General features: G+C 41.4%; 1 protein-coding gene across 1 annotated transcript; it reads right to left on the reverse strand.

Annotated features, from left to right (window-relative positions):
- Positions 1-2,504: 2,504 nt before the first annotated feature.
- LOC110073037 (vomeronasal type-2 receptor 1) lies at positions 2,505-24,934 on the reverse strand. The gene is made up of 6 exons (XM_020781844.3): positions 24,341-24,934; positions 13,252-13,543; positions 10,391-11,260; positions 8,342-8,569; positions 5,374-5,497; positions 2,505-4,867 (listed from the first exon to the last, which is right to left on the reverse strand). Exons 1-6 carry the CDS (start codon positions 24,613-24,615, stop codon positions 3,876-3,878), a joined length of 2,781 nt encoding a protein of 926 aa, XP_020637503.3. The 5' UTR covers positions 24,616-24,934; the 3' UTR covers positions 2,505-3,875.
- Positions 24,935-27,165: the final 2,231 nt, after the last annotated feature.

Below are 27,165 nucleotides of genomic sequence, written 5' to 3' on the forward strand. Positions count from 1 at the left end.
TGGTGTTTCAACATATTCCTCATCAGTATGATGTGTGCATGACCTTATTGATTCTTTTCTGAAGCCAAGTCACTGGTGAAGGCGGCCACCATTACTGCTATGTGCCTGCCCTGCTATAATAGTTTTTTTTAAATTCAAAGTCAGTATTTCAATATTTAGGTAAACTTAAATCAACAGCCAGTAATGCCAGGGCATTGGTAGGTGCTGCATCACTCTACCTACTGTATGGCAAGCAACACAGCCCAGGAAGGGGGGGGTCCATTGAGTGCAATGCTGTTCTTCCAGGGGTACCAGCAGAACAGAGGAAATTTTACTGAACAGGAACCCCTACCTGACATACCAACGTATCATTAATTTTTCTGCAGTGCTCCCCAAAATGAGAAAATAAATGGGAACTATGGTGTGGCCAGTCATGATGATTTAAATAAGAGAAAATTAATCAGTGCCATTAAAACATATTAGGCCATTTGTTCAGGTATATATAGCACATAACCGTGATTCAGAACAACAAAGGTAGGGAAAGTATTGTTAGAACAGGGGAATATTTCCCTAGTGTAACCTTGGCCACAGCTTCTGACTTTTTGGACTACGACCCCCAACCTTATTTTCCACAATCCAGAAAAATAATGTATCCAAGCTCCAATCACATTTCATTTACCTATGAGAAGAAGAGAGGTTGGTTTTCAGACAGGCAGGAAGGCTCGTGGTTACGGTTCTTGCAGGATTTTCTGCCTCAGGTGCCAAAATAACTTCTTACAACTTGGGTACTGTGCATCTCGACTTGTGTGGTGGTTTCCTTTCTCTGTTCTCACACAGCAATTTTTTTTTTTTGGTCCAGCCCTGGTTCCTTCCACTCCTGCTCTATTTCACTGACTCCTGACGCTTGAGATGACCAAATCTAAAAGCAGCGAATCCTGCTGTTTTTCCTCTTCAAGAACAACTTCCATGAGTTTAGACCAAACAGAGTGCTGTTCAAAACACAGTCAAAAGTACAGCTCTAGCTCCTAGAAAACTTCCACATACAGATTAACTTCACAACCTAGTATACTGGAATGATGGAAGGTACAGTCCAACATACTGACAGAGCATGATTTGGGGAATGATGAATAATGAAGCCAATGGATGTTTTGTTTGCCACCTTTTCTTCCCCCTCCATCCTATCTCACAGATGGGTGAGGAACCATACAATGAGAGGCGTTAGGTATCTGAAAACTCTGTCTCCCTTCCCTGTGACAAGCAGAAATACACTGAAGTGGGAGAGGAATATTAGCTCCATATCAATGGAAAGAACATTTCTGAATATGATGGAATGTTCCATTTCTTCAAGAGAAGCAATGGTGTTATGGCAACCCACTGCCCTATTTCTGCTTTTCCTGGAAAGGTCTCTAGATAAGAAATGTTCATCAACGAACGTAGTGCAAAAAGGTTTGCTCTTAGTTATATCTCTGTAAATGTCCCTGCCTACTTCTGTAACAAAGGCAGAGGCTCAGGGATCCGTAATCAAACTCACACTCAGTCATGGGTCGGAGGGGTTCAGAGCCAGTACAATATGTCTTGTTGCCTGAGGTGGAGTAGCAAATGGTACCGTACATCGTCATGTACATAGTACCTAAAGCCAGCTATATTGTGGTAGTTCATGAGTGCAGAAAATCTCAGAAGAACCTCTCCCCTTCCCTGGCGATAAAAATGTAATGAGAATAAATCAAGTAACAATAAGCTTTGGTGTATTTTTATATTATTAAAAATCTTCAGTCTGAGGTTGCTGCCTCACTCTGCCTAATGGTAGGACCAGCCCTGGAAGGGAGAATGAAAACAAGAGGATGAATGTGCTTCAGTAAGTCAACAGCCTAGCTTTGAAACTAGACACAAAGTGAAGCAACAACAAATAGAAACAGTTCTAATTGATGTGTAATTTTCTTCTTTTCAGCTAATTTGTGGAGTGTATGGATGGATGGATGAGGGAGTGTCTTGAATAAATGCCTGCTTCTTTGTCTATCTCTCTGTGTATGAATACTCACATTTGTCCTTGACTTTATTCACCATTCGTTTCCATGACTTACGCCCCACAGCTACAACGGGCACCAACTTTTACTTAATGTTAGCACTTTTCAAATACCATATTTTTGCACCATTAGATGCACTTTTTTCACCAAAAAAACATGGGGGAGTGTGTGCATCTTATGGAGTGAATACTGTCCCCCCCCCACACCACCATCGCTGGCTTCGGAGGCCTCAGAAGGCCCCACAAGGGCCCCACACACACCACCATTGCTGGCTTCTGTGGCCTCCGGAGGCCTCAGAAGGCCCCATGGGGGTCCCCCCAGGCCACCATCGCTGGCTTCTGAGGACCTCCGGGAGGCTTTGGACTTGTAAGGTGCTGCTTTTTACTTTTTTAAAAATGTGGGTTTTGGAGGGTAGGTTTGGGCTGGGGGGTATGTTTCTATGTTGCTTTATTTTTTGGTCATTTTTGGCAGTCCCAGCGTGGGACTTGCTCTGTTTAGTTATTTTTATTTTTATTTAATTTTTGGTATTTAAAAATTAGGTGCGTCTTATGGCCAGGTGCGTCTTATGGAGCGAAAAATACGGTAATTTGAAGGGCTATCACATAGCAGATAATTGTTATCTGTTACTCCAGAGGGAAGACTAGATCTAATAGGTTGCAGTTAGGTTCTGGCTGAACAAAATATTATAAAAACACTTAACACGGCAGTTTGTACATGACGTGTTGTGAGCAAGAACCTCAGAAGAATTCAAAGTTTATACACAGATATGTTAATACAGCACGAGAAATAGGCAATGTGACTTCTTTTGGACCACAGCTCCCAGAATATTCTAGCCAGTATAAACAGTGGCCATGGTAGCAGGGGGATTGTGGGTGCTGTTGTTGGAAAAAGGAACTTATCCTATGTCTGTAGAAAAGAAAAGTATGTTCTTATTAAAAATGACCTATTGACAAAAAAAAAAAAAGACACAGTTGTAAATAATTCAGTTTATTGGAAAATATTACAGGCATTGCCATGCAGCCAGATGATAATATGTTAGGATGATTATTGTTAACAAGAAATTAAATCAGAATGGGCACCATGTTTCCCATAGACTACATGCAGCCCTCAGTGACCACACTGCTCTTGTTGATGGACCTACAACAGCAAAAAGGCCACTTCTCCCCATCCCCTTTTTACCTTGAAATACGGCCCAAGAGCAGCACACACCTTGTTTTAAAAGCAAGTTTGTTCCTCCAAGAAGCATGAATATTCTTTAAAACAGGATGAATGTTCCTTATGCATCTTGTTTAAAAATAAAAGTGCAAAAATATTGCTTTTTCAGCTGCCACTACACTGTCAGATTTTTGGTTAGGGCAATATTTCTCATTGTTTTTTGGTAGGGCTGGTCCTTGGGCCTACAAATCTTGTCAACCTCTTAAACTCTCAGCTAGCATTATAGTTGGAATTACAGGACTGCATCATATAAAGCATTAATGGAGTAATGGAGTGGGAATTGCCTGTCCTCTTTCTTACTGCCACTGTTATAAACACTCTGAGGGACAGGAAATGCCCAGAACAGTGCACCTCTTTTACAAGTGGCTGCAGCTGAGAAAGGATAGGAATCAGGGACTCCTCTCTCTTATGCAAGTTGAATTTCCTTTCTGCTTGCATAGAGTCAGATCCACTGCCATTGTTTAGAATAATGAAAATACAAAGCCCTTCAAAAAGTGTTTCATATTATTTTGCCAGCAAGCCAATTGGGTATGTTTTTCCATAAGAAGCAGGAAGTGTGACTTGTACAGAAACCAGGCATCTGCCTTCCCTGGGAATAGGGGAGGCAAAAAGTGCATTAAAACTAATAAAATTTTCACAAGCAACAGTTAAACACTTCTAATCTTCAAGAACCGTGGACACTGTAGTGTTGTTAACTTCACTGGTGCAAGAAGCTGAGGTTGGTGGTGCACTCTTGTCGTTTGTAGCTGCTCTGCCGCCGACAATTTCCTCTGTATTTCTTGCAGGTTTCAATAAAATAATGTAACATTTTGGGACAAATATGCACCCTAGCAAGCCAAAGCTGGAGGCCAAAATTGCAAATATCTCCACAGCCACTTTGAACTTCCCTCTTGTGCTTAAATAAGCAGGGACAAACGATATCCAGACAATAAAGAAGACCAACATCCCAAAGCTGACAAACTTGGCTTCATTGAAGTTATTGGGAAGCTTTCGAGAAACAAAGGCAGTGAGGAAGGAAAGGATGGCCAAAAAGACATCAAACCCAAACATCACACACAGGTACAAGATGGATCCCTCATCGCATTCAAAGATGATTTTCAGAGTTGTGAACTGGGTGTTTTTATTCATACGGGGAGGATTACGGATGAGGTAGGCAGTGCAAATGCCCACTTCCGTCAAGACGGAAAGGAGGACAATAATTTTTTGGAAAACTGGCTTGAACCACATCCGGACTTTCTCGGCAACCTTTGAGTTTTTGGCCAAGTGTGTCAAGAAGAGCATCACTGTCTTCCCTAAGACACAAGACAAGCAAAGGGAGAAACCCAAAGCAAGAGTCACCTGGCGGGACTGGCATGACCAATCTTCTGGCTTACCAATAAAGAGAATGGACGTCAACAAGGTGACAACAAGAGAATATTGAATGAGGAAGCTCAGTTCACGGTCGTTCGCCTTCACAAGAGCTGTGTTTCTATGTTTGATGTAGACACCAGTAACAGATAGGACGACACAAGCTCCAAAAATGGAAAGAGCAATCAATGTCATTCCTAAAGCATCTCCATAAGCCAAAAATTCCACCTCCTTAAGCACACATTCACTCCTCTGCTCATTGGACCAGTAATCCTCTGGGCATGGTGAACATTCTCTTGCATCTGTAAAGGAAACAATCAATAGGTACATCACAGTTTTTCTTGCTCCAAACAGCACAATGGACCAAATTTCAAAAATCACCATGAACCTTTCCCCTTGTTTCTGGCATTTTGATGTGCTCATATAGCACTCAAAACATACATAAAGGCACCTGAGGTTGGGCTATGGAGTTCTGGTGCCTGCTGGGAATGTGCTGAAATTGGTTCCCAGGCTTTAAAACAATATTACAGGACAGGGGGAATGACACTTCCTCTTTCTCCCACACCACTCCTCTTGAGATTTGTCCACCTACATGGTGACCCAGAGAAAACAGCAGTTCCATGAAATTTTAGTCAATGTCAGGAGTCCTGGCAACCCGAACCATAATTGCAGTGGAGTATGTTTTACCAGTTAGACATAAAACTCTTAATCTTCAACTACCTAGAGTCTTAAAAAGTGACATAAATATGTCTACCTCTCTTCTGCTGCACATACCCTTGTTGGGCATGATGCTAAAGGTGATCCATACCTGTAATATTACTGATCTGGCCTTCTGCACATCTTATACAGTCATAACAGCATGAAGGTTTCCCTTGAAGGATTCCTTTCCGGTAGCCAGGTTGGCAGTTGTTATTACATGCAGAGCGTGGTCGCTGAAAGGTACATAAAAGACGTTACATTCTTCTATGGGTGGGAAAAAGCCTGTTTCTTCCATGTAATAAGTACATTCTTAAACGTGTCTGCATCAGAGAGCTATGTCTTGTGATGATTGCATCCATGACCCAAGCTTTAACTGTAGTCTTCCAGAGATCCTTGGGTTATAACTCCAAATGTTTCTCACCACTGGCCATGTTTGCAAGTGCTGCTGCAGAAGTTGCAACCCATTTGGATCACCCTGTTCTTAGTCTACTCTCATGAAGATTGTAACAGAGCACCACAAGCTGAGTAAGGTTGGATATAATTCAGAGGTAGGATGCATGCAAGGTGCAGTGGAATTTTTGCAAGCCAACTAGAACAATATGCACGTGAGTATTCTTGTGAACTTCACTATGAAGTGTTGTTAACGTTTGTGTCGGAATGTTCATTTGGTGCTAAAATGTTCAACAAGGTGATAAACTTGTTTGCTTTTTTAAAAACTACAGAAAACTAAGTAAATGACATTAACTCAGCAATTTTATATCTTTTTTAATAAAGCGGTACCAAAACAGCCTTGCTAATTCCTCACTTTGTGGGCAGTGCAAGGAGGAATTCTCAAACAATTTCACAAAGGTAAGGCTCTCCACAACAGCAGCTGGCGACTCCACATTTGGACAACACGTGAGAAATATTGATGGAAAGCATGATCATAATTCAACACGGGCATGGCTAAAACTGGGGATCCTTAAGAAAGAAATTGGAGGCTTGATTTTTGCTATACAAGCACAAACACTCCAATGTGTTGAAAGCTAAGATCCAAGGAATTAGTGCTAACAGAAATGTCAACTCTGCCAAGAAAAAGATGAAACTGTGCCACACCTCAACTGTAAATATCCAAAGATTGCACAAACAGATTACAAAGTTAGACATGATAGAGTGGCAAAGTTAGTACACTGGTCATTATGCAAAAATTATAAATTGCCAGCCTCCAAAAATCCAAGGGAACTTCATGTGGAGAAGATGTCATAAAATGAGGAAGTCACAATTGGATTTCCCAATCTAAACGGATAGACACCTTGAACATAACACACCAGATGTATAAGTAATAGAATTCAGAAATGTCTGGATCACTGACATTGCAATTCCAAGGGATGCCAGAGTTGAAAATAAAGAATTGGAAAACTAACAAAGTACAGAGACCTGGCAATTGAAATATCTCGCCTCTGGAAGAAACACTCTTCAGTGGTCCCCATAGTCATTGGGGCTCTGAGAACAATATCAATATTAAGAACAGCATACATACTGCACTGATATTTAACCGTTACTTAGGTTTTTGGCTAAAACTTGTATCTGTTATATAATACCAGGCAATGTTTTTAGAATTTTGACTGTGGCTAGTGTTTTTGAATACTACTACTGCTACTGCTGCTGCTACTGCTGCTGCTGCTGCTGCTGCTACTACTACTACTACTACTACTACTACTACTACTACTACTACTACTTATTAGTATTAGTATTAGTATTAGTATTATTAGTATTATTAGTATTATTAGTATTATTAGTATTATTAATGTTTCATCCATAAGTGAGATGTTTCTGAAACACCATTTATAATAATACATTATTATTATAAAGGGTGTTTCAGAAACATCTCATGGATGAAACACACTTCAGTAGTCCCTATAGTCATCAGGGCTTTGGGAACAATATCAAGAATTTTCACACAGTACTATAAGCAGTTGCAGATCTCAGAAATCACATCATCAGAGCTACCAAAAATGGCAATATTAGGAACTGCATAATACTATGCCAATATTTATCAGATACTTAGGATTTTGGTTACAATTTGTATCTTTTATATAACACTAGTCAATATTTTTATAATTTTGCTGGACTATGCCTGGTATTTTTTAATCATCATCCTCATCCTCATCATCTTAGAACTGCAGAGCTAGAAGGGACCCTATGAATTGTTGAGTCCCAGCCCCTATCAAGGAGGCACAGTTGAACCCCCAACTTCCGCTAGAGACCTAAACCACTGAGCTATGCAGGAGGCATTGTTTTTACTGCTCAAGGGAAAGAGTGTAGCTACTGGTAGGGCATAATTTCTCCTCCGATTCCCCCGAAATTTCATTTTTAATACATTCATTTATAACTGGCTTTTTTCTAAGTAGATAGATTGGGAATAGGAGAGTAAATGGTTTATTGGAAGTTCAATCCCCTCTATACACATCTGCTAGAATCTCAGTACAGAATTGTGGTAGTAGGAAAAACACAATGTCCTCTTCTATGGGGCAGTCTGGGATCTCATTTTTCTGTTGTTGTCTTAAAACACTGTATCTGTTTGAATGAATTGTTATGGTTAAGCAGTAGCTCAGAGAGCTTGGTAAAGTTACATTTCTAAAAACGATATCTCCTACAAGCCCCCAATTAGATGGCTGCACTTGAAAGTATAGTCCAGAAAAGTAACTTTTCCAAGATATGGTAATTCACATGTATCTAGGGTAAACACTTTGAATTTGTCAAATGATGGACACCTATTGACCACATTAATATAGCACACATTACATCAAAGAATGTCTCTTGCTGACTTTCTTTCCTTAAACCTGTGTCATTCAGAAGGGCTCCTGAGAAACAGATTTGTATCTCTATATAATTTTTCTTCCAAGAAATGTGTACCAAAATTTGTACAGTACTAAAGAATATCTTTCTCATGCATAACATGAGCCCATGGCAGATCACAGATCCTTGCAGACTATCTATATAGCAGCCCATACAGATAACAACAGGAAAATAATTGTATATGTAAAACTACCACAGGATGTTAAACTAGGGAAAAACACTGATTTTTTTTAACTTACTGATGCTGCTGGATTGTTCCAAAATATTGATTCATTATAGATGTGAAATTCCCTGTTATCATCATTAGGCATGTCAAATGTTCCAACTTTCACAAAGGCAATTTCATCACTCTCGTTCCTTTGCCAGTTGAGAATGTCATACGGAGTATATACATCTCCTTTGTCATTTATGTTAACATGCTCACCAAGAACGTCAAATTGCATTCTGTTCTTCATGTAATACATTAACTATGAATCAAGAGGCAACAATTAGAAGACATCAAACTATGTGGTGGCTCCACCCAGATGACACTTCATCATCATCATCATCATCATCATCATCATCATCATCATCATCATCATCATCATCATTTACAACTGCAGGGCTGGAAAGGACCCTATGGATCATCAAGTCCAGCCCCTGTCAAGGAGGCACAGTGGGGAACTGAACCCCCAACTTCTGGCTCCACAGCCATCTCATCAACATAGTATCCATCTTGCTATCTGGATCATTTTAAATAGTGTTTGGTCCAAATCAAATCACAGTATTTACATGTATTTTGAATATGGCTGGTTAGTTTGCATCAAAATAGAGCAGTCTTATTTGTGCTGACAGCCCTGATTTGTATTTGGTGGGCTGTGGCATTGAAAAGGATGATGGAGAACCCCCTCTTCTGTTTTCATCTACTCTACTGTTTTAAATTTTTAAATATACTTCCCTATTGATGCAGCGCATTGATGTATTGCTGTTCTGATATGTCACTTGTTTTATTTAACAAAAAGAGAGAGGAAAGTCACCACTGCCCACCGAATGACAACCCTGGGAAAAGGTGAAGAAGGGAGCAGGAAGGAGAAGTTTTATTAATTGAAAGGGGGACAAACCGCAGCAATCCAATGACCCATCTGGACTCTTCTCATGGGAGAAGAAACATGGATGGCTGTGAACAGAAGGAAATTGCCCCATCTGGATTTCCCCACAGACAAGTCTTTAAAGACAACATAACATTCAGCTACCAATTGGGGGGTGAGCAGGCAGGCAATTTGATAAATTTCACTCGATTTTCAAAAGTGCATATACCTGCCAAATCATTAGGCTCTGCCGAAAATGCCTTTCTCTGTGTCCCACCATTCAAAGTGGCATGTTATGTGGAGATGTGAGAGAGGGCTTTCTCAGCTGTAGCATCCCTGTTACGAAATGCCCTTTTTTATTTCAGAGTTAAATTAAAGCCAGATAGCTCACTCAAGAATATGGTGATTAGCAAGATTATGGTTTGGTTTTCAATTGGTCTTTTTCAACCTTATTTAAAATGTTAAAGTGTTTCAAAATGTTTTCATCATTTTAAAGTATGCACATTGTATTCGTTTTTTAAAAATATGTGATGCATGGGTTGTGCCCCAAAGTGAGATCTGTCAATACAGGGCAGATTAGAAATACTGCAATAAACAAAGAACATTTAAATTGCCACTATTAACCTTTGCAGGTCTGAATGGTTTGGAATCTTGGTTATTTGAATGAACCACCTAGAGTGGTTGTTTGACCAGATAGGTGGGATATAAATGAATGAATGAATGAATGAATGAATGAATGAATGAATGAATAACCCCCAACATCTACAGCAGTGGTCCCCAACTTTGGGTCTCCAGATGTTCTTGGACTTCAACTCCCAGAAATCCTGGCCAGCAGAGGTGGTGGTGAAGGCTTCTGGGAGTTGTAATTCAAGAACATCTGGAGGCCCAAGGTTGGGGAACACTGATCTATAGGAACATTATTATGACCCTTAGAAGAGCCTCAGAGACTATGCTTTCTGACCCACCATTCAGATTGCTCAGATTGAGGATGAGCCCCATGTTTGTGGAACTACAACCCTTGAGAACTTCACTGGCACTTGCAGCCTTTAAATCTTGGGTGGGTGGGAAGCTTGGGAAACCATTTTTCCAGCCCCAGAATCCCGTCTCTCCATCTGGCTTTGAAGTTTATGTCACACCTCATTGTCCTTTCACATTAAAAAAAACACACTAGCCTTTTACAATGCCTAAGATTTGTGTCTCCTCCTAAACACCGATGCTTACCTGCCAGGGTTCAAAGTCATCTATACTGGCGCATGTGCCATCTGGCTCAAATGGTCCTTTCCCATGACAGAGGCGTAACTGGTCAAGACCGTAAGCAACAGCAAACACAGCCTTATAGACGTTATAAGTTATTCTAAGTTGTGAAACATCTAGGTATGTATTATTAAGGTCTTCAAGCTTCTCCTCTCCGGTGCACAATTGGTCTGAAGAAAAATCTGTAATATTCTCATGGCCAGTTACATTTTTTCTGTTGTCTGTATTGTACGAGACACTGCTGTTGGGCCATGTACAGTTGAATGCGGTCTGCCAAAATTCAATGGCCAGGTCGTCATCGGGATCTTTACTTGGGTGTATGTCTTGGAGAAATTCTTTGAGTCCTGGTATTTCGCCCCTTTTTACTGCAAAACCAATAGTTCCACCTAGAACTGGGAAGTATTCAGGCCTAGCAATTAAAGCTGATGTGACCCATGCTTCACTTGCTATCCAGGTTTTAGCAGTGATGTTGCTGATGATTAACTCATCCATTAAAGGCTGGAAGTCTATATCAGAGGAGTAGACCACAATGACTGTGGCATTGGTTTTACTGACAATATCAACAACTGACAGGAGCTTAGTCCGGGAATATATTTTGGGGATTGTTTCTGAGAAGGCAATGCAGGTGTAGGCATTCTCCACCTTTTCTTTAAAAGCTTTGACACCATATTTCCCGTAATCATCATCGGCTGCAATTGTCCCTATCCACCTCCAACCAAAATGGTGCACCAAATCTGCCATGCCTTGAGATTGTACCTGATCACTTGGGATGGTGCGAAGATAGGTTGGGAACTGATACTTATCGGAGAGAAGTAATGAGGAGGAGGCGTAACCAACCTAAGGAAGAACAAAAGAAATAAAGAGTTCGAAAGGGGCAAATATCGCTACCCCATATGTGGTGCTCTCCGGATCCATTGTAGCATAATCTTAGCATTTCAAACAGATTGTAACCCAATACATTTATAGGATTCGGAATGGGGAAGATGGCTATGTGCTCTTGATTACCACCTGTTCTCTGACACTACTGTACCTCTGTATTGGACGAGAAAGGGAATGGGGACAATGTTCTTGGGAGATCAAAGGAAGGGACAAGAACTTGGAAATGATCCCTGTTTTGGACCAAGCTGATTGGGCGGGTTCTGTGAGCTGTGGCCCGAAAATGAATTTTCCCAAGATGTGGGAAGGGAAGCGGGGGGTCAATGTTCAGTAGAAGAACATCGGCTTTATATCCAGAAGGAGCCAAGTTGACTACCTGGCTTCTTCATTTAAAAGGATCAAGTGGCAGAGGCTGGACAAGACATTTTGCCTCAGATCTCAGACAGGCAAATACTACATGTCATAGTACTTGGCCTAAAAAAAATCTGACTTCGTATAAGGCAGCTTCACACCTTTCTTTTTCTGTGATACAATGTCTAGTATGGACTAGAAATTGAGGGCAGCAGTAATAAGAGCAGTGAAACAGAGCGATTTAAGGCCTAAGCCATTACATGTTAGATTCTAAGGCCAAGGGAGCCCTGGGTAGACTCTAAGGAAATGGAAATGCAGGCAAATAAGGGCAGAGAAATAGCAGAGAAATGAGCAACCACTGCAGAAGGGTCTGTGTGCTGTTGACAGCTAGTGACATGGACAGAAGACTGCCTTGATTAGGATCTTCTAGGACTGGCCTATGATTCTTTCCCTCTATTCATCCCATCTACAGAAACTGAACCCAACTGGCAACTGAATCTTGGTGCCAAAGTGGTGGTGGGATAAAGTCCTCTGCTACACTCAAGGGCAGCAGATGGTAGAGGGTCAGATTGTATGGCACACTCGGTACTTTCTTCCAAGGTCTTGATACCTTCTCAACACTAGCCCCAACATCTCCCACCAGCTGTGACTCACTGACCAGCAGGGATTTCAGCTACGAGACTCACTGTCAAGTCAGACGTAAGTCACACCAGTGACTCTACTTGGACTCGTCTGGGTTTCTTTTTTTTTCCCCAGTGACTCAGACTCAACTCATGATTTGAACCCACTCACTCCTTTGGGGAGTAAAGTTTGTTTTTAATAGGAGCTCGAACTTGGGGCTTGGGGTTCGGAACTTGATACAAAATATTCGGTCTGTAATATAGATCTATCCAACAAGAGCAAGGGGCAGACATCAGGCACCCCTACCTTGTTTTGTATTGCAGTTCCAAGATCTACCAAACAGAGCCAGTTACAAAACAGGTATGCTGATTTTTTTTTTTTTAAGGATATAGAGAGATAGAGAAAAGCCTTGGAATTTGCTTTCAGTATCAGCATCTTTCTTACTAAGCCTATTCTGCTGGTAATGAAAACCTTTCTTCATCTTGACAGGCTGTTTGATGGGAAAGGTCATTTTTGTTGTGGCCAATAAACAGGTGAATTTGAGAAACACTTGTCAATCTATACAGAGATTTATTAGTAGATCCTTGTCTACTTTTGCCCTCTCTTGCCTTGCTCTACAGATCAAGAGACTGGACACTGACAAGGATGTAATGGTGATAGTTGATTATTAGACTCTGATAGTCTCTCAACTTGGCAGTATAGAGAAGGATAACAGCTGGAATAGGGTTCCCCTTTACATTACTCTACTTTTAAAAAGGGAAACCACATTGTTTTGACTGATATCACTTGTTCAGTAGTAGCCCAACCCATATTTTTCAAGCCATGTGCTGTTTAGGAGATGGAGCTATAGAACTAGAATAGAAGGCAAAGAAAAGCAAATGGGGAAGTGAGATCTGGTGAGACATAATATGGATCTCTCGTAGATTTCTGGAATATTGTGCTTACTTGTTCCTGTTAAAACTTTACAGGATTTCTGATACCTGAGGGAAGTAGTAAAGCCCAAGGATTCTTGAAGAGGCAATAGAGAGGGTTGATCCACCAGCTCCAACGACTGCAGCTAGAGGAGCTCCGGAACTACATCGGAAGACGGGAGTGGTTTCGTTCTGCCCAGTGAGGAATGCCAAGGAATTCTCAACTGTCTTCGACATTGTAAAGCACGTGTCATAGATCTGGTAACCAAGCTTTATGTCCTGTAGGATGTCATCTCTTTTGTTAATGTCATTAATGGCATGAATCATGGCCTTGACCCAGCGGTAACCTCGAAAATTAAACCTGTGGAAGAAAAACAATTTGAAACGTATGCAGATTCATTGGCAAACTTACTAAAAGGAAAGTGCTGTCCTCCATAGCCATTTGAGTTTACTTGAGGGGAGTAAATACACAAGAAAATTTATTTGTAGAAATGCTTATCTTCATAAATAGTGCCAGTAGGGGACAGGGGGGAGGGGAAACTTAGGCACTCATTGCCTTAATTGCCAGACCCTAGTGGCTAATTGAAAGAAACAAAGTTTTCAAGAAAAAATGGCAACAAATGATGGACTCATAAAATTATAATCCAGCTCCAAGTCTTAACATACTTCTTGAAAGAGAACACCACCAAAATCAATAGGACTGAATTCTGAGGGAATATAGTTAGAACTGGAGCATTAAGGCAGAATGCATCATTGTACCACCTCTTTATGGTGCAGGAGGCTCTGCAATATTAATGAAGGGCTTATTATACCCAAGCTTTATTCTGACAGTTTCCCTCCTGACAAAACATAGAAGGAATCCAGCGAGAAAAACACACCAGAGACATAAGCTCACCTACATTCAGACAAAACAGTAAAGTAAGTGTGGGATGTAACTTGGAGTGTTATTTTTAAAGCTAACATTATAGTTAAAGTAAAGGTAAAGGTTGCCCTTGACAATTTTTGTCCAGTCGTGTTCGACTCTAGGGGGCGGTGCTCATCACCGTTTCCAAGCCATAGAGCCAGCGTTTTGTCCAAAGACAAATCTTCCGTGGTCACATGGCCAGTGCGACTTAGACACAGAACGCTGTTACCTTCCCACCGAGGTGGTCCCTATTTATCTACTTGCATTTGCATGCTTTCGAACTACTAGGTTGGTGGGAGCTGACACAAAGCGACGGGTGCTCACTCCGTCATGTGGATTCGATCTTACGACTGCTTGGTCTTCTGACCCTGCAGCACAGGCTTCTGCGGTTTAGCCCACAGCACCACCATGTCCCTTAACGTTCCCTTATAGTTAGCCTTTCCTTAAAAACACATAGAGTACTGTTCACCACTTCTTTTAATAATGTGTCGTTTATTTTTTAAACAATACTTTCAAAAAGGCCCCAAATGGCAAGAAGCTAACAAATAAACAAATAATAATAATAAAAAAAGCTGAGGTGAGAGAGAAAAAACCCCAACTCTCAAGTGTTTATGTTTATGTTCCTGTTGTTTTGGTTAATAGTGATGGTATTTTGCAATTTTGATTTTTGGATATTATGTCTATTTTTCAAGTGTTGGTGTTATTGTTTTAATGTTTTGGTTTTTTAAATTGTAAACTGGCCGGAGTGGCCTTGCGGCCAGATGGGCAGTATAAAAGTCGAACAAACAAACAAACAATAGTGGTCTCCCTGTGAAGCTTTAACTAATAAGAGAATATTACTCATTGCACTAAAAAAAGTTAGCTGCATTTCTTGCCAATATGTTATTTTTAAAAGTAACAGCATCAGCATAATAACATAAGAAAGAGACTAGTGGTGCCTAGAGACTTAAATGTTTTATTATTTGACTTAAGCTTCATTCAGCTATAGCCCACTTCATCTGATACATGGAGAGAAAGCAATGTGTTATTTACATATATTGAGCAAAATGAGTTACTGCCTGTTATACAAAAAGTAACACGTTACAGGTCATGTCACTATTTACAACATGTTATTTTCCCAAAACTTGAAAAAGTTACTTGTTTAAGCTGCTTGTTCTGCTAGTGCAGGTATTCTCGGAATTGTTTCTCATAAAAAAACCAAATTTCCAAGTTCTATTACTTCAAAGCTCAGCTTCGTGATTTGTTTAATTGCTGCCACACAAGTGGAGTGATTGGGCCAGGACTTATGCCAGAGTTCTCAGGTAATGTGACTGTGGCCACACACTTCACACGCCTGTGTGGAGTGATGAGAAACAAATTTTGTATTCAGGAAGAAAAGAAACTAAATTATGCTAATTCTAGCCCTGAGGTCATATAAGAGAGTAAGAGTAACTAGATATATGTAGAACACAATAAGACATCAAGTAGACAATGTCTAGAGGGGTGGGGTAAAAATCGAATAAATAAAATAAAATAAAATAAAAAACACAGATAAAATCTGTCACCTTCCTTCTCTCTGAGAATAATTTAACAAAATTCATATATGATATACAGAATCTTCATATTTTGGGAGGGAAAGAAATTGCTCCTGGTTTCAGGTTCCTGGTGTTAATTTGAAATGTACAGTACAGGGTTTTTAGAAAGTCAACTGACCCATATAGAAAATGCAGTTAGGAGACGAGTGGTTGGTTTATTTAGTAGATGCATTTAGGAGCCAGCCACAAATGATAAAGAAGAAGCAAAAAAAAATTGCAACAAGAAAGGAAGCCCAAAGAAGGAGCAGGAAAGGATGGAGTGAAAACTGCTCCTTTTTCAAGCACAGCATAGTTTTAGATAAGTCTTTTAAGCAGTGCCAGTGTTTTGGGGAGAGGTAGAAGCTGACAAAGGCATACACCCAGAACTTAAAGAAGTCTGGATCAGAGTTTGAATACCTGAGTATTCAACCATGTTAGTGCTGAATTAGTGTTCTCGCCTCTCTCACACACTTTCTCTCTCTTCCTTGAGGGTCCCCATTTTTTATACTTGTATGTATATGACTGATGCAAACAGGAAAGAATTTTGTCCCAGTACCTTTTGTTTAGGAATTTGCCAACATTCACAATTCTTTCAAAGTCATTGGCCAAAATTCAGTGGTTAGTTGCAAGTAGAGTAGGCCCATTGAGTCAGTGGGGAGTCAAAGCCTTCATAGGTTTTATTGATTTAGTGGGCCTACTTTAGTTGTGACATACTACTGGATTTCAGCCACTATGGAAAGAAGTCAAGGTTTAAAATATTCTTTGTGGGGGAAAGCAGAATTGACCATTTTTTTTTCCATTTGTGCTTCTCAGCTGTTAAATTCCAGTGGTCATGAACATGTTCTCTCTCCCCCCCCTCATTCCATCATTCTAGTGTAGTGGATGGTGTTGTGGATGGGCATCTCCTCAAGCCCAACTTCAAACATGCCACATCACTTTGTTACTATAAAGTTTTGGAAATCTAATGCGGATAAGACAGATCTTGCACTCACTTCCAAAAACTCTGTTTGCTTCCTTCCCTCCTTGCTTGTTGAATTTTTATACCACCCATCTGGCACGCACACACACACACACACACTTTTTCCACCTGGGGCTACCACTTTGCCATCAAGAAACATTAAGGCAAATGTGAACCTTGTCTCAAACAAAAATGCTTTAGGGCTGAAGGGCAACATAAATATTTAATTTTTAAATTTATTCGATTTACAAAGCACCTTTCTCCCAGAATTGAATCCAATATTTTTAAGGGTAGACATTGAAATGTTCCATATATATATATGTGTGTGTGTGTGTGTGTGTGTGTGTGTGTGTGTGTGTGTGTGTGTGTGTGTGTGTGTGTGTGTGTGTGTGTGTGTGTGTGTGTGTGTGTGTGTGTGTGTGTGTGTGTGTGTGTGTGTGTGTGTGTGTGTGTGTGTGTGTGTGTCCGAGTGTCGTCTTGGGCAAAAAAGGAAAACCCAGATGAGTGGAGGTGAGAATTTCAGATATGACACAAATTCTCAGATGAAAATCACTGCTACAATGACAATACAACTCAATGTATTTCTGAACAGAATACATTATTTCCTCGAGAGAGAGAGCGAGAGGGAGAGTATTTATGTCCCACATGCAATTCAGAGCCTCCTCAGGTATATCCATATGGACAAATGTACTACGTGTGAATTCAGTGATGGATGTTTCTGCCATTTCCTTTTCCCAGCTGGGAAAAATATCTTTAAATAATTATGGCATTAACAACTGCACATATATTTTCAGTTCAGCTGCACAATTACTCGGCTCACTCTTCTCTCTCTGGGTCACCACTAGCTGTCTGGCCTACAGATCTCTTCATTCCTAAAAACTGCTCATATTGGCTGGGAATGAGGGAAAGGAGTCATTGGTCAAAATGTCTGGATTGCACAAGACTACAGAAATCTTGGGTATTCTTAACCTCCTTTGTTTGATTTGGGGAGAGTTGCCAACATTTTGCAGTCTTAATAGGAGACAAATGACTGTGCCCTGTTGAATGACATTGCTGGAAGGAAAAGAGTAGTATGGCTTACCCAATCCTTCTTCCTTGTCAGGAGAGTCTTTTACTTTAGGACAAAATCCTCCTATAGCGTGCTCGACTTGGCCTTGTTTCTTCTCCCTTTTGCCTTTTCTCTGCAGCTATCATTCATTCATTCGTTCATTCATTCGTTCATTCCTTCCTTCCTTCCTTCCTTCCTTCCTTCCTTCCTTCCTTCCTTCCTTCCTTCCTTCCTTCCTTCCTTCCTTCCTTCATTCATTCATTCATTCATTCATTCATTCATTCATTCATTCATTCCATATACTTTCATATTGCCTGATTTGTGACAAGCACTACTCTGGATGCTTTATAACCATGAGAGAAATCCAAAAAATATGACAGCAAATCATTGGTAAGTAATAAAACAAAAGGAAAGGAAGCCAAAATTTCATCCAATAAAAACTGACATAAAACCTAGAATCTAAAACCTAAACAATGGCAGGACTGGTGGCTCAAGTACATCCTGGCTCGAGGATCGCTTCCAGGTATCCCTTTCCAATTGTAATTCCAGGGATTCTGTGCTGTGGGAACAGGCCCTCATGCTGAAGAATGCAACCTTGTATAGCAGAGGAATGTGTGAAAAGAAGGTGGCAAAGGGGATTTTGAGGTTCTGTGGCGACTCCATTGTACAGCACTAGCCGTCATGTTTCATAGAATTGGAAGAGATTGCAAAGGTTCATCTAGTCCAGTTCTCAAGATGGGGTCTCCAGATGTTCTTGGACTGCAACTTCCAGAAATCCTGGCCAGCACAGCAAGTGGTAACGGCTCAAGAACATCTGGGGACCACAGTTTGAGAACCACTAACCTAGTCAATATGTTGCCAATGCAGCAAAATGTTTACACCAAATCCCCCTCCCCACACTTTTGTCCCCTACAGCTGCTAACCAGTCTTAGCATTGACCATGGTAGCTGTGGAAACCTGAACATTGTGGTTTCAAAAAGTCACTTCTTGAAGCTCTGCTGGAACCATGGGTTTTGGAGTCAGCAAAGAGAGTTCTGCTTTTGAAAATGACTACACATAAAGTGGAAATTTTCTTGCACTCTTTCTAGGTCTTGCACTCTTTCAGTCAGTAGTTTTGAATAATAAACACATCTGAGATTATTCACCTGCCAGGGGAAAATAAGAGGAAATCAAACATATAAACAGTTCTCTATGAATTATTCACAATATTGCAACAGAGCAAAACAGACAGACGCACACACCCTCTCTTCTGCTTTCTCTTCAGCAGAAATTTCATTATATTTCAGTATCATCTTCCTACTATTGTGCAATGAAAGAAATCCCCAAAGAAAGCAAAAATGAGTCTACTGCTCAGTTTTTACTAATACATACACTGAGCAGTCAGTAAGAAAACTTTATGTATTGCTCTGTTTTGCATTCAAAGTGCACTTCTGTCTAGCGTTGTACTCCAGAACTGTATATTATCCCCAACCAGACTGTAGCATTTTATTCTGTTTTACAATAGCTGGTGCCAGATATACTGTTTTTATTTAAAGCACAGTGAATATTTTCTGAATTGTTGGCACTCAGGACATCTCAAGCTCAGATCAATTGAAAAATGCAATGCATTTGTATTCGAGCTAGAGAAAGAGACTTACAAAGCTCATTCCAATGTTGTGATTAGAGCCAGCCCTACCATTAGGCGAAGTGTGGCAACCAGCCCAGGCAACAGACTCTTGAGGTAGTGATAGCAGTACAATTGAATTCAATGTGTCTTGTTTTTCCCTCACCCCCTCACAGCCTCAATCCTAGCATAGTCATCCTTCAATCTCGAGAGGCTATGGTAACATGCTCTGAATCGAGGAGTGTCCTCTCCAGAGCATGAAGCCTGGGTAAAGTAATATGGAGGATAGGCTATTACCCAACCAGCAAATCTCCCCTCTCCACGCTGCTGAAATGGTCCAATGGAAAGGAAAGAGCCAACACAACTGGTTCCAGCAATGTCGCAGGAACTGGCAGAACGACATGAACTGCCTTCAGGATTCCAGCTCCGGATTTTGTCTCAAGGTTAACTCCTGAAGCCTTTTCCATCAGTGGATATAGCCACAAGGCAGCGAAGGTTTGAAATCCGAGTTTTCCGTCTCCTAGATGGGCTGCCTTCCATGGCTGACGAGCCCCACCTACCCGGCCTGCTCTTTAATAGTGTGGAAGTATGATCCGACCCTTAAAACTTTCCTGCCTCCCAGGTGTATGCAAATCTAATTGGCTTTCCTATTTACAATATTAGGGCCAGAGATAGAATCAGAGAATTTGAGAATTTTGTCTCCCCCACCGCATGGCCTGGGGGTGGGGGCTAAGGTGGGACACACTCATTTAAAGTAAACTCCTCAGCAAAATGCCCATGCAAACATACCTGGCCTTCATGGGCTTTCTTTTTGTCTCCCCCACCGCATGGCCTGGGGGTGGGGGCTAGGGGGTGGGGCTTTCTACTTTAAATGAGTGTATCCCAGGACCCTGAACCCTTTTCCCTAGGAAGCTGGGCTGAGGATGAAGGCCTCAATCCTATGCATTATTTATTTGAAAAAGAAAGAAAGTCTGCGATATTGGCTTCGTTGAGATTACAACTCCCAGTGTAGCCATCGCTAGTGGCCACAATGACTAAGAGATTCTGGAAGTTGTAATTGCAAAAAAGTAGCTTTTCCAAATTTGGTGTGGTAGTGGAATCGTCTTCTGTTCAATAAGACTAGTCACCAGAATATTAAAAAAAAGATGTTGGGGGCCTGGAAGGGATGAAGAGAAGAGCAACAAAGATGATAAGGGGACTGGAGGCTGAATCCTATAAAGAACGACTAAAAGAACTCGGTATGTTCAGCTTAACTAAGAGAAGACTGAGGGGAGACATGATAGCAGTCTTCCAATTTCTGAAGCGTTGCCACAGGGAAGAGAGCATCGATTTATTCTTCATTGCACCGGAAGGTAGGACAAGAACAAATGAGTGGAAACTCATCAGAGGAAATCCAACCAAGAAATAAGGAGTAATTTCCTGATGCTGAGAACCATTAAGCAATGGAACAGCTTACCTCCCAATGTTGTGGGTGCCCCATCGCTGGAGGTTTTCAAGAAAAGATTGGACAGCCACCTGTCCAGGATGGTATGAGGTCCAGGAAGATACGAGGTCTCCTTCCTTGGCAGGGGGTTGAACTAGAAGACTTCACAAAGGTCCCTTCCAGCCCTATGACAATTCTATGATTCTATGACTTACTGTCAGCAAATAATTCGATAGAATGGCAGACATGTTAAATAACATATTATATCAGACAGGCCTTTTGTTTGTGTGTTCTTATGGCCGGCGATGGCTTCCTAAGGTTCCTGCTTCCTACTGGTCCTTGTCAAGGCAGAGGGGACAAGGACTGAACTTTGGAAGCACCTTCTTCAGAGCAACTACAGCTGTGGACTGCTCCCTTCCACAATTTTTCTTTGCCTGAATAAGGATATACAGATTTGAACTCTATTCACCCTATGCCCTTTGGAGGATACTCCCCACTGGTCTATGTCTCTACTTGTATTTATTTGCTACCAGATCTCAGGGGGGGAAATGTTCCCGCGAGTAGTGAAATACAAATGGTTGTAACTTGGAGGAAGGATTTCATGGAACCATCAGAATTATTTCTGACAGAATTATTGGTTCACATCTAGCTGAGAGGACAAATGAAAAAGAGAAGTGGAAGTCGGGAATTATGAACTTGTCAGGAACACAACTACACCAACAAGAAAAGTGAAAACAAAGTGGGGAGAAAGGGAGAGAAAAGCAGAGCTTAAGTTGTGACCTAATTGCTCAAAACCTACACAAAAATACAGGCCATTAAGAGCATGTACATGCGTGTGCACACAATCAGTCTTACTACTGTAATACATTATTAGAACCATGTTCAAAGGGCCACAGAAGAATGTTTAGAAGGGAGAGATCTGAGAAGACAAGGTCCAGTCTGTGTAAGTTAACACCAACACGAATCCCTCACTTCGCACAGCAAAACCTAAGGGTGCTGAGAAAGGGTACAGTACTTGGAGACCGTCTCTAGCCCTCCAGCAATTGGTACGTGCAGGAAGATGTTGGGCTTTATGGGGGTGGGGCATGAAGCTCCTTCTCCACAGGCTTCTAATCGATAGTTTTTGGTTTCCTTTTCCAGGCTTTTAATCGTGTTCTGTTTTTTTAAATTTTAATACTAAATTCACTCTCAAATGCTGGATTTCACACACAGAATGTATGAGAAGGATTACTGTATCCCATCAGTCCCCCTTTTTTGGGAGGGGGTAGTGTTTCTAGTTGCATTATTTTGCCTTGCTTTTGGCTTGTGTGATTTCCTATATCAGTCCTTTGGGGCAAGTGCTAGGCATTAAGGCAGGGTGCAGGAGTAAATCCTCCTCCTTTTGCCTCCCCCCTGTTGCACTGATAAAGACTATGACTGTAATGAAATTGGAAAAGTGTATTTTTTTAAAATATTTTTTTCTCCTGGTTTAGTACTAAACTGACACTAATTCAGACAATTGCCATCTCTTGCCATTTCAAGGCTATTTCACTTACTGAATGTTTGAAAAAGAGAAAGGTGAAAGGTATGGATAAGAGGGTGATTGTGGCAGAGAAAGTTGAGGGAGAAGCAGGGGAGCTATGTTATTTATTTATTCTATTTATACCCCACCTATCTGGTCATTGCGACCACTCTAGGTGGCTTACAACACAAAATACATGAATAGATATAAGAAAAGGAATTTTTACACAATTAGACAATTCTACAAGATGGAGAGCAAACAAAATAAATCACAATAGAGAAAGGAGGGAAGAGAATCAGGAATTAACTGGGGGGGGGAGGCCTGCCTAAACATCCACATTTTTAATTGGTTTTTGAAAGATCAGAAGGTAGAGACGGTGCCTTAGAAAAATGTTACAAGAAAACAACGACGATTGAAACATTGAAGGCTCAAGGAATGTTTAAAAATCCATTTGCTCTTGCAATATATGGGGGGCATGTGGACAGTTATGTGAAAGAGTGAGTCAAAATCTCTGTTGTTGTGTACATGGGAGAAAAGATTGTCGGGAGAAATGCACAGCCAGTTCAACATTTTCTCACCTGCTATAGTTAGTGTGACCATATCTATGTATCAGTGAGACAGGTAACCAAAAACAGGCTCATTAAAGCAGAAGATAGGAAAAGAGAACAGGTAGGTATAAGGAAGTGACTACCGTTCTTGGCAGAACACATGCTCAGCATTAAAGCTGTACAACTGTGACCACACAACATTTGTCCTGAGTTGATGTGAACATCTCTCTACTGCGCCCTGGCCTTTAAATCTCTGTTGCCTTTTACATAGAAATGTTGAATTTTCCTGGGAAGGTTCATTTCAAGTGTCCACACATCATGGAAGGAAAAAAACAAGAAACCGGGCCTTCTCAGTGGTGGCTCCTCACCTCTGGAACAATCTGCCTCTGGAGATTTGCGCGGCTCCCTCGCTGGGTTTTCTTGTAACATTTTTCTAAGGCACCGTCTCTACCTTCTGATCCATTTTCCAGCAGTGCTAATCACTGATCAATTATTACAATAAACTACAATTAATTAATTGAATGAGCCTTATTTGGAATGGCTCTTCTACGTTTCAGCAGAATCAGAAAGGATAAAGGTAATGGAGGAATGTGGTTAAAGGCTAAAGAAATACATGTTTTCCTCTCAACAGTTTTTCCTTTCAACATTCAGAAAACACATTTTATCCTTATGTCAGCTTTTTTGACCTCAGCTCACATTGGCCCCACTGGCTAGGAATTTAGTTCCCCTCAAGTCTCCCAAAGTAACTTTCCCAAATTCTGGCTTTTCCTGTCAGAAAACAGTCTCTTTCACACACATGGTAAGATAAGTCAACATAAATTGATAGCTGCTTGTTTTAAAACTGTTTTAAAGTTAGCTCTTTATATAGTTTAAAAACTGTTCTTAAAAAATTCTTCTCCTGGTTTTACTGTACAACGCTTTGGGAGCCCTGATGATGAAGAAAACAAACGGACACCTAGAATAAGAGAGAAATCAATATTGCAAACGCTCGGCCAAGCCTTGGCTCCATTCAAGCAGCCTCTATGTGGCATGAAACCCCCAGTAAATCCTGGTCCCCCAGCTTGTCCACTTTCTCCTGGACACCCTTACAACTGCCTTTTCTTTTGCCCTCTCAGCATCATCCTCTCAACAGAGGGAGAGAAGGCAAAAGAAGCAGAGATGACAGCTTTCTCTCCTTGTTTTTGCCAGCATTCACACTCAGAGAGAGAGAGATTAATAAGTAAAGAGAGTAAGCAAGTACAGCAGCAGAAAAGGGGTCCAGAAAGGTTGAAGGGGCCATCCATTTCAAAGTAAATTGACAAGGGTCTATTGATGCTGACTTTTTGCACCGGCCCTATTTCATGGGGTTTTCTGTCAGATTTCTTCCAGATCTCTCTGAACAGAGATGACAATGGGACAGGAGACACTAGTGGGTACACTTTGAGCATGGCTGCCAATTTGCATGCCCTTCTGCTTCTCTGAAGCATGGCCTGTCCCCAGTTTGTGACTCTTAAGAATATATCTCTTTTTTGGTGCTTTCTGCCCACTTCTCATCATTCCTCATGACTATCAATATATATGCCATGATGACCATAACTGGGTCCCCCACTCCAGCACTAAAGAAAAAGACAAGAAACTTACCCCTCACATTGGGGAGACATTGGTGGGGTGCTGGTGGGATCTTCTTCAAGTATGGTCCTGAAGTGAATCGGGAACATCCCCCCTATGACATGCATGGCATTCTCAGCGTTCACATAGCCTCTCAAGTCAAACTTCCCAAGCAGTCTGCATTCCCCTTCTTCGCCTTCAGCATCTTCCCCATCTTCCCCATCATCCTCCCCTCGGGTAGGGGCATATTCTAGTCCATGGAGGAGTAACCCGATGACCACCCATAATTTGGTGCAGACCATTTTCATTTCCAAGCTTCTAGAAGGATATAATTGCTCTTTGAAAAAAAAAAAAAAGAGCAGCGGCTTTTATGTGGCTCTCCTGTGTTTATTTTTCTTCTGCCTGTGAAGAAGCAGGTGAACTCCCCATGGGCAGAGAGAAGTTAATTCTCTCTTCTGCAGAGCTGTCGAAGCATAACAGTTATGAGGTACTTAAATAGTCGGCAAAGGGTATCCTGATTTATTTGCTTGTTTAAAGCTTCCTGTCCCACCTCCTGTTCTTTCTTTAATTACCCAAATAATTTATTCAAAGTGGAATCATAAAATTATCCATACTGTTTCCTGTGTTTTGAATCAGTCATTAGTAAGTTGTTGCACCGATACTATCACAGTCACTATATTTATCACTATCATCGTAAGCATCACTGCTACTTGTTGGAAGAAACATTGGGCTATCAGGCCAAGCATCTAGGTCTGTAGTCAGTTACTTTACTTTAATTAGATTTATACCCCGCCCCTCTAGACCAGGTCCACTCGGGGCGGCTTACATACATAAAAACATAATAAACAGCATCTTAAAAGCATTGAAAACATCAAAATGTTAATAATTATATAAAGAGCCTTCCCAAGATGGAAAGATTAAAGAAAAGTGAAGATCAGTTTGACTGGAGAGAAAGCCTGCCTAAAAAACCATGTTTCCATCCAGCGAGGGTGCCAGCCGAATTTCTGTAGGGAGGCTGTTCCAAAGCTGAGGGGCCACTACCAAGAAGGCCCAGTTTCTTGTTCTTTCTTTCCGGGCCTCTCTCGGTGTTAGGCCCCTCAGCCGTCCCTGCTGGCTTTGTCGGGTGATTTGGGTAGAACTGGGTGGGAGAAGACGCCCTGCCAGGTATTGAGTTCCAATATAATGGCCATGTATGTGACAGTAAATCTCTTCCATGCTGGTTGAAGCCTTCAGTCCTCTGGGCACCTGGCCAGGAGTTTGCTTTCCCCAGTGTGCCTCCCAGGAGAAAAGCCAAAGTGTGTGACGCTGGGAAATCTGCTTAGTCCCAGAGTCCCTGCAGAAGAAGGGAATGGTAAACCGCCTCTGGGTACTTGTAGCACCTAGAAAATCCTGGTATGGAGATTACAGGAACTCAGAATTGACTTGACAGCATGCGATCATTATTAAATCCCTTTCAGCTAAACATTCCTTCTGAGAAGACATCCATAGAATTGAAAGGCAGATTTTTAAAGAAGCCTATGAGTACAGTATTTTGGCAACGTACTTGTTTGGGGCATTCTTGCTGCCTCTTCCTCTAGATTTCTTTCCAAAGTTTTGTCTCTCTCTAACATCTGCAAACTTTGGGGTCCTCCAAAGCCTGCCGATGCCTCTCCTTTGTGCCGTCTTCTGCACAAGGGATTGGGGACAGCAGCACCAGCACCGAGCTCTAAATACTGGAAATATACACATTGAAACACCTTCCATAAGTTTTTTTAAAAAGCATTTAAGATTCTAGGTTTCACTGCATGCTATAATAGTAGATGCCACAAGCTAAGTACCCAATAGGTACAGTACATTCATTTATTAGTTCTGGGCCTTGTCCAGGGGTGGGAACTTCAGGATCCTAGAACCAATCTCTTCCCCAAAATTGGAAGGGCTGGGCGGAATGGGTCTCTGAGGGACACTGAAGCAGTCTTGAGGGATGCCTGATATCTACCTTGACCTAGCTGAACAAGAATGGTGTGATAGCATGAAAGTGTTTCTTCTCTCCGTTTACCTAGCAGTTTTCCTAAACTTCCTCACTGGCATTGTTTCAGAAATCCTTTCAACTGCAGCGAAGAACAGGTGGCCCTGTAGATATCGTTAGATGGCATTTCTCATTAACCCTAGCTGGTACATACAATGATGACTATGGCAGTCCAGCCACATCCAGAAGGCTCCGCTTCCCCATCTTTTTCTTATACCTGTGTATGTGAGAAGGCTACATATGCATGCACATTCACCCTCCATCACTGGTGAAATTGGGATAATATGACAGACACAGGAGCCCAAAATAAGAGCGGGCATACACTGCATGCAGATTGTCTCTATTTCAGGACTTGGCAAGTATCCTTTCTGGATCCACAGCAAATTGCCAGCAACGTTGACAATACCAAACTAGACAGACCAAATGCCTGCCTCAGTGTGAGTGGGTTTATACTGCTAGGACTGGGAATTAGGCTGCATTCCATCATTTGCTTTTCTTCACCCTATACCACCAAGGTAGAAACAGGAAATTAGCCTTGAAAGAAGATAGCCATAATTTCTCAGGGACATGGCTCCCAACTCCGGTTTTTCTGCAATGGGAGGAAGTGGACTGTGTCCTTAGGCTGGATTGTTGCTATCCCATTTTGAACAATACTCTTTCCACATTCAACTGCCTGATGATCACAATTGTGGCAGCAGCTCTTCGCCGACTGGCAGGCAACAATTATTTCTTCGTCATTTACAACAATGGCACCATCAGGAGTGAGGAACCCATGGCTTTCCAGATCTGTAACTGACCTGAACCCCATCAACCACAACCAATGGTAAAAGAATGTGAGGATTGTGGTCTGTAA

Source organism: Pogona vitticeps, chromosome 3, assembly GCF_051106095.1.
Source record: "Pogona vitticeps strain Pit_001003342236 chromosome 3, PviZW2.1, whole genome shotgun sequence".
Classification (NCBI taxonomy): domain Eukaryota; kingdom Metazoa; phylum Chordata; class Lepidosauria; order Squamata; family Agamidae; genus Pogona; species Pogona vitticeps.

What these genes read in the sequence shown, in the direction of transcription:
- LOC110073037 (XM_020781844.3), bottom strand. Translation starts at nt 24,615, where the DNA reads ATGAAAATGGTCTGCACCAAATTATGGGTGGTCATCGGGTTACTCCTC. An exon ending in ATGACTTTGAACCCTGGCAG is followed by an intron (nt 8,570 to 10,390) that starts GTAAGCATCGGT and finishes CTTGATTCATAG; the next exon opens with TTAATGTATTACATGAAGAA. An exon ending in GGAACAATCCAGCAGCATCA is followed by an intron (nt 5,498 to 8,341) that starts GTAAGTTAAAAA and finishes TGTACCTTTCAG; the next exon opens with CGACCACGCTCTGCATGTAA.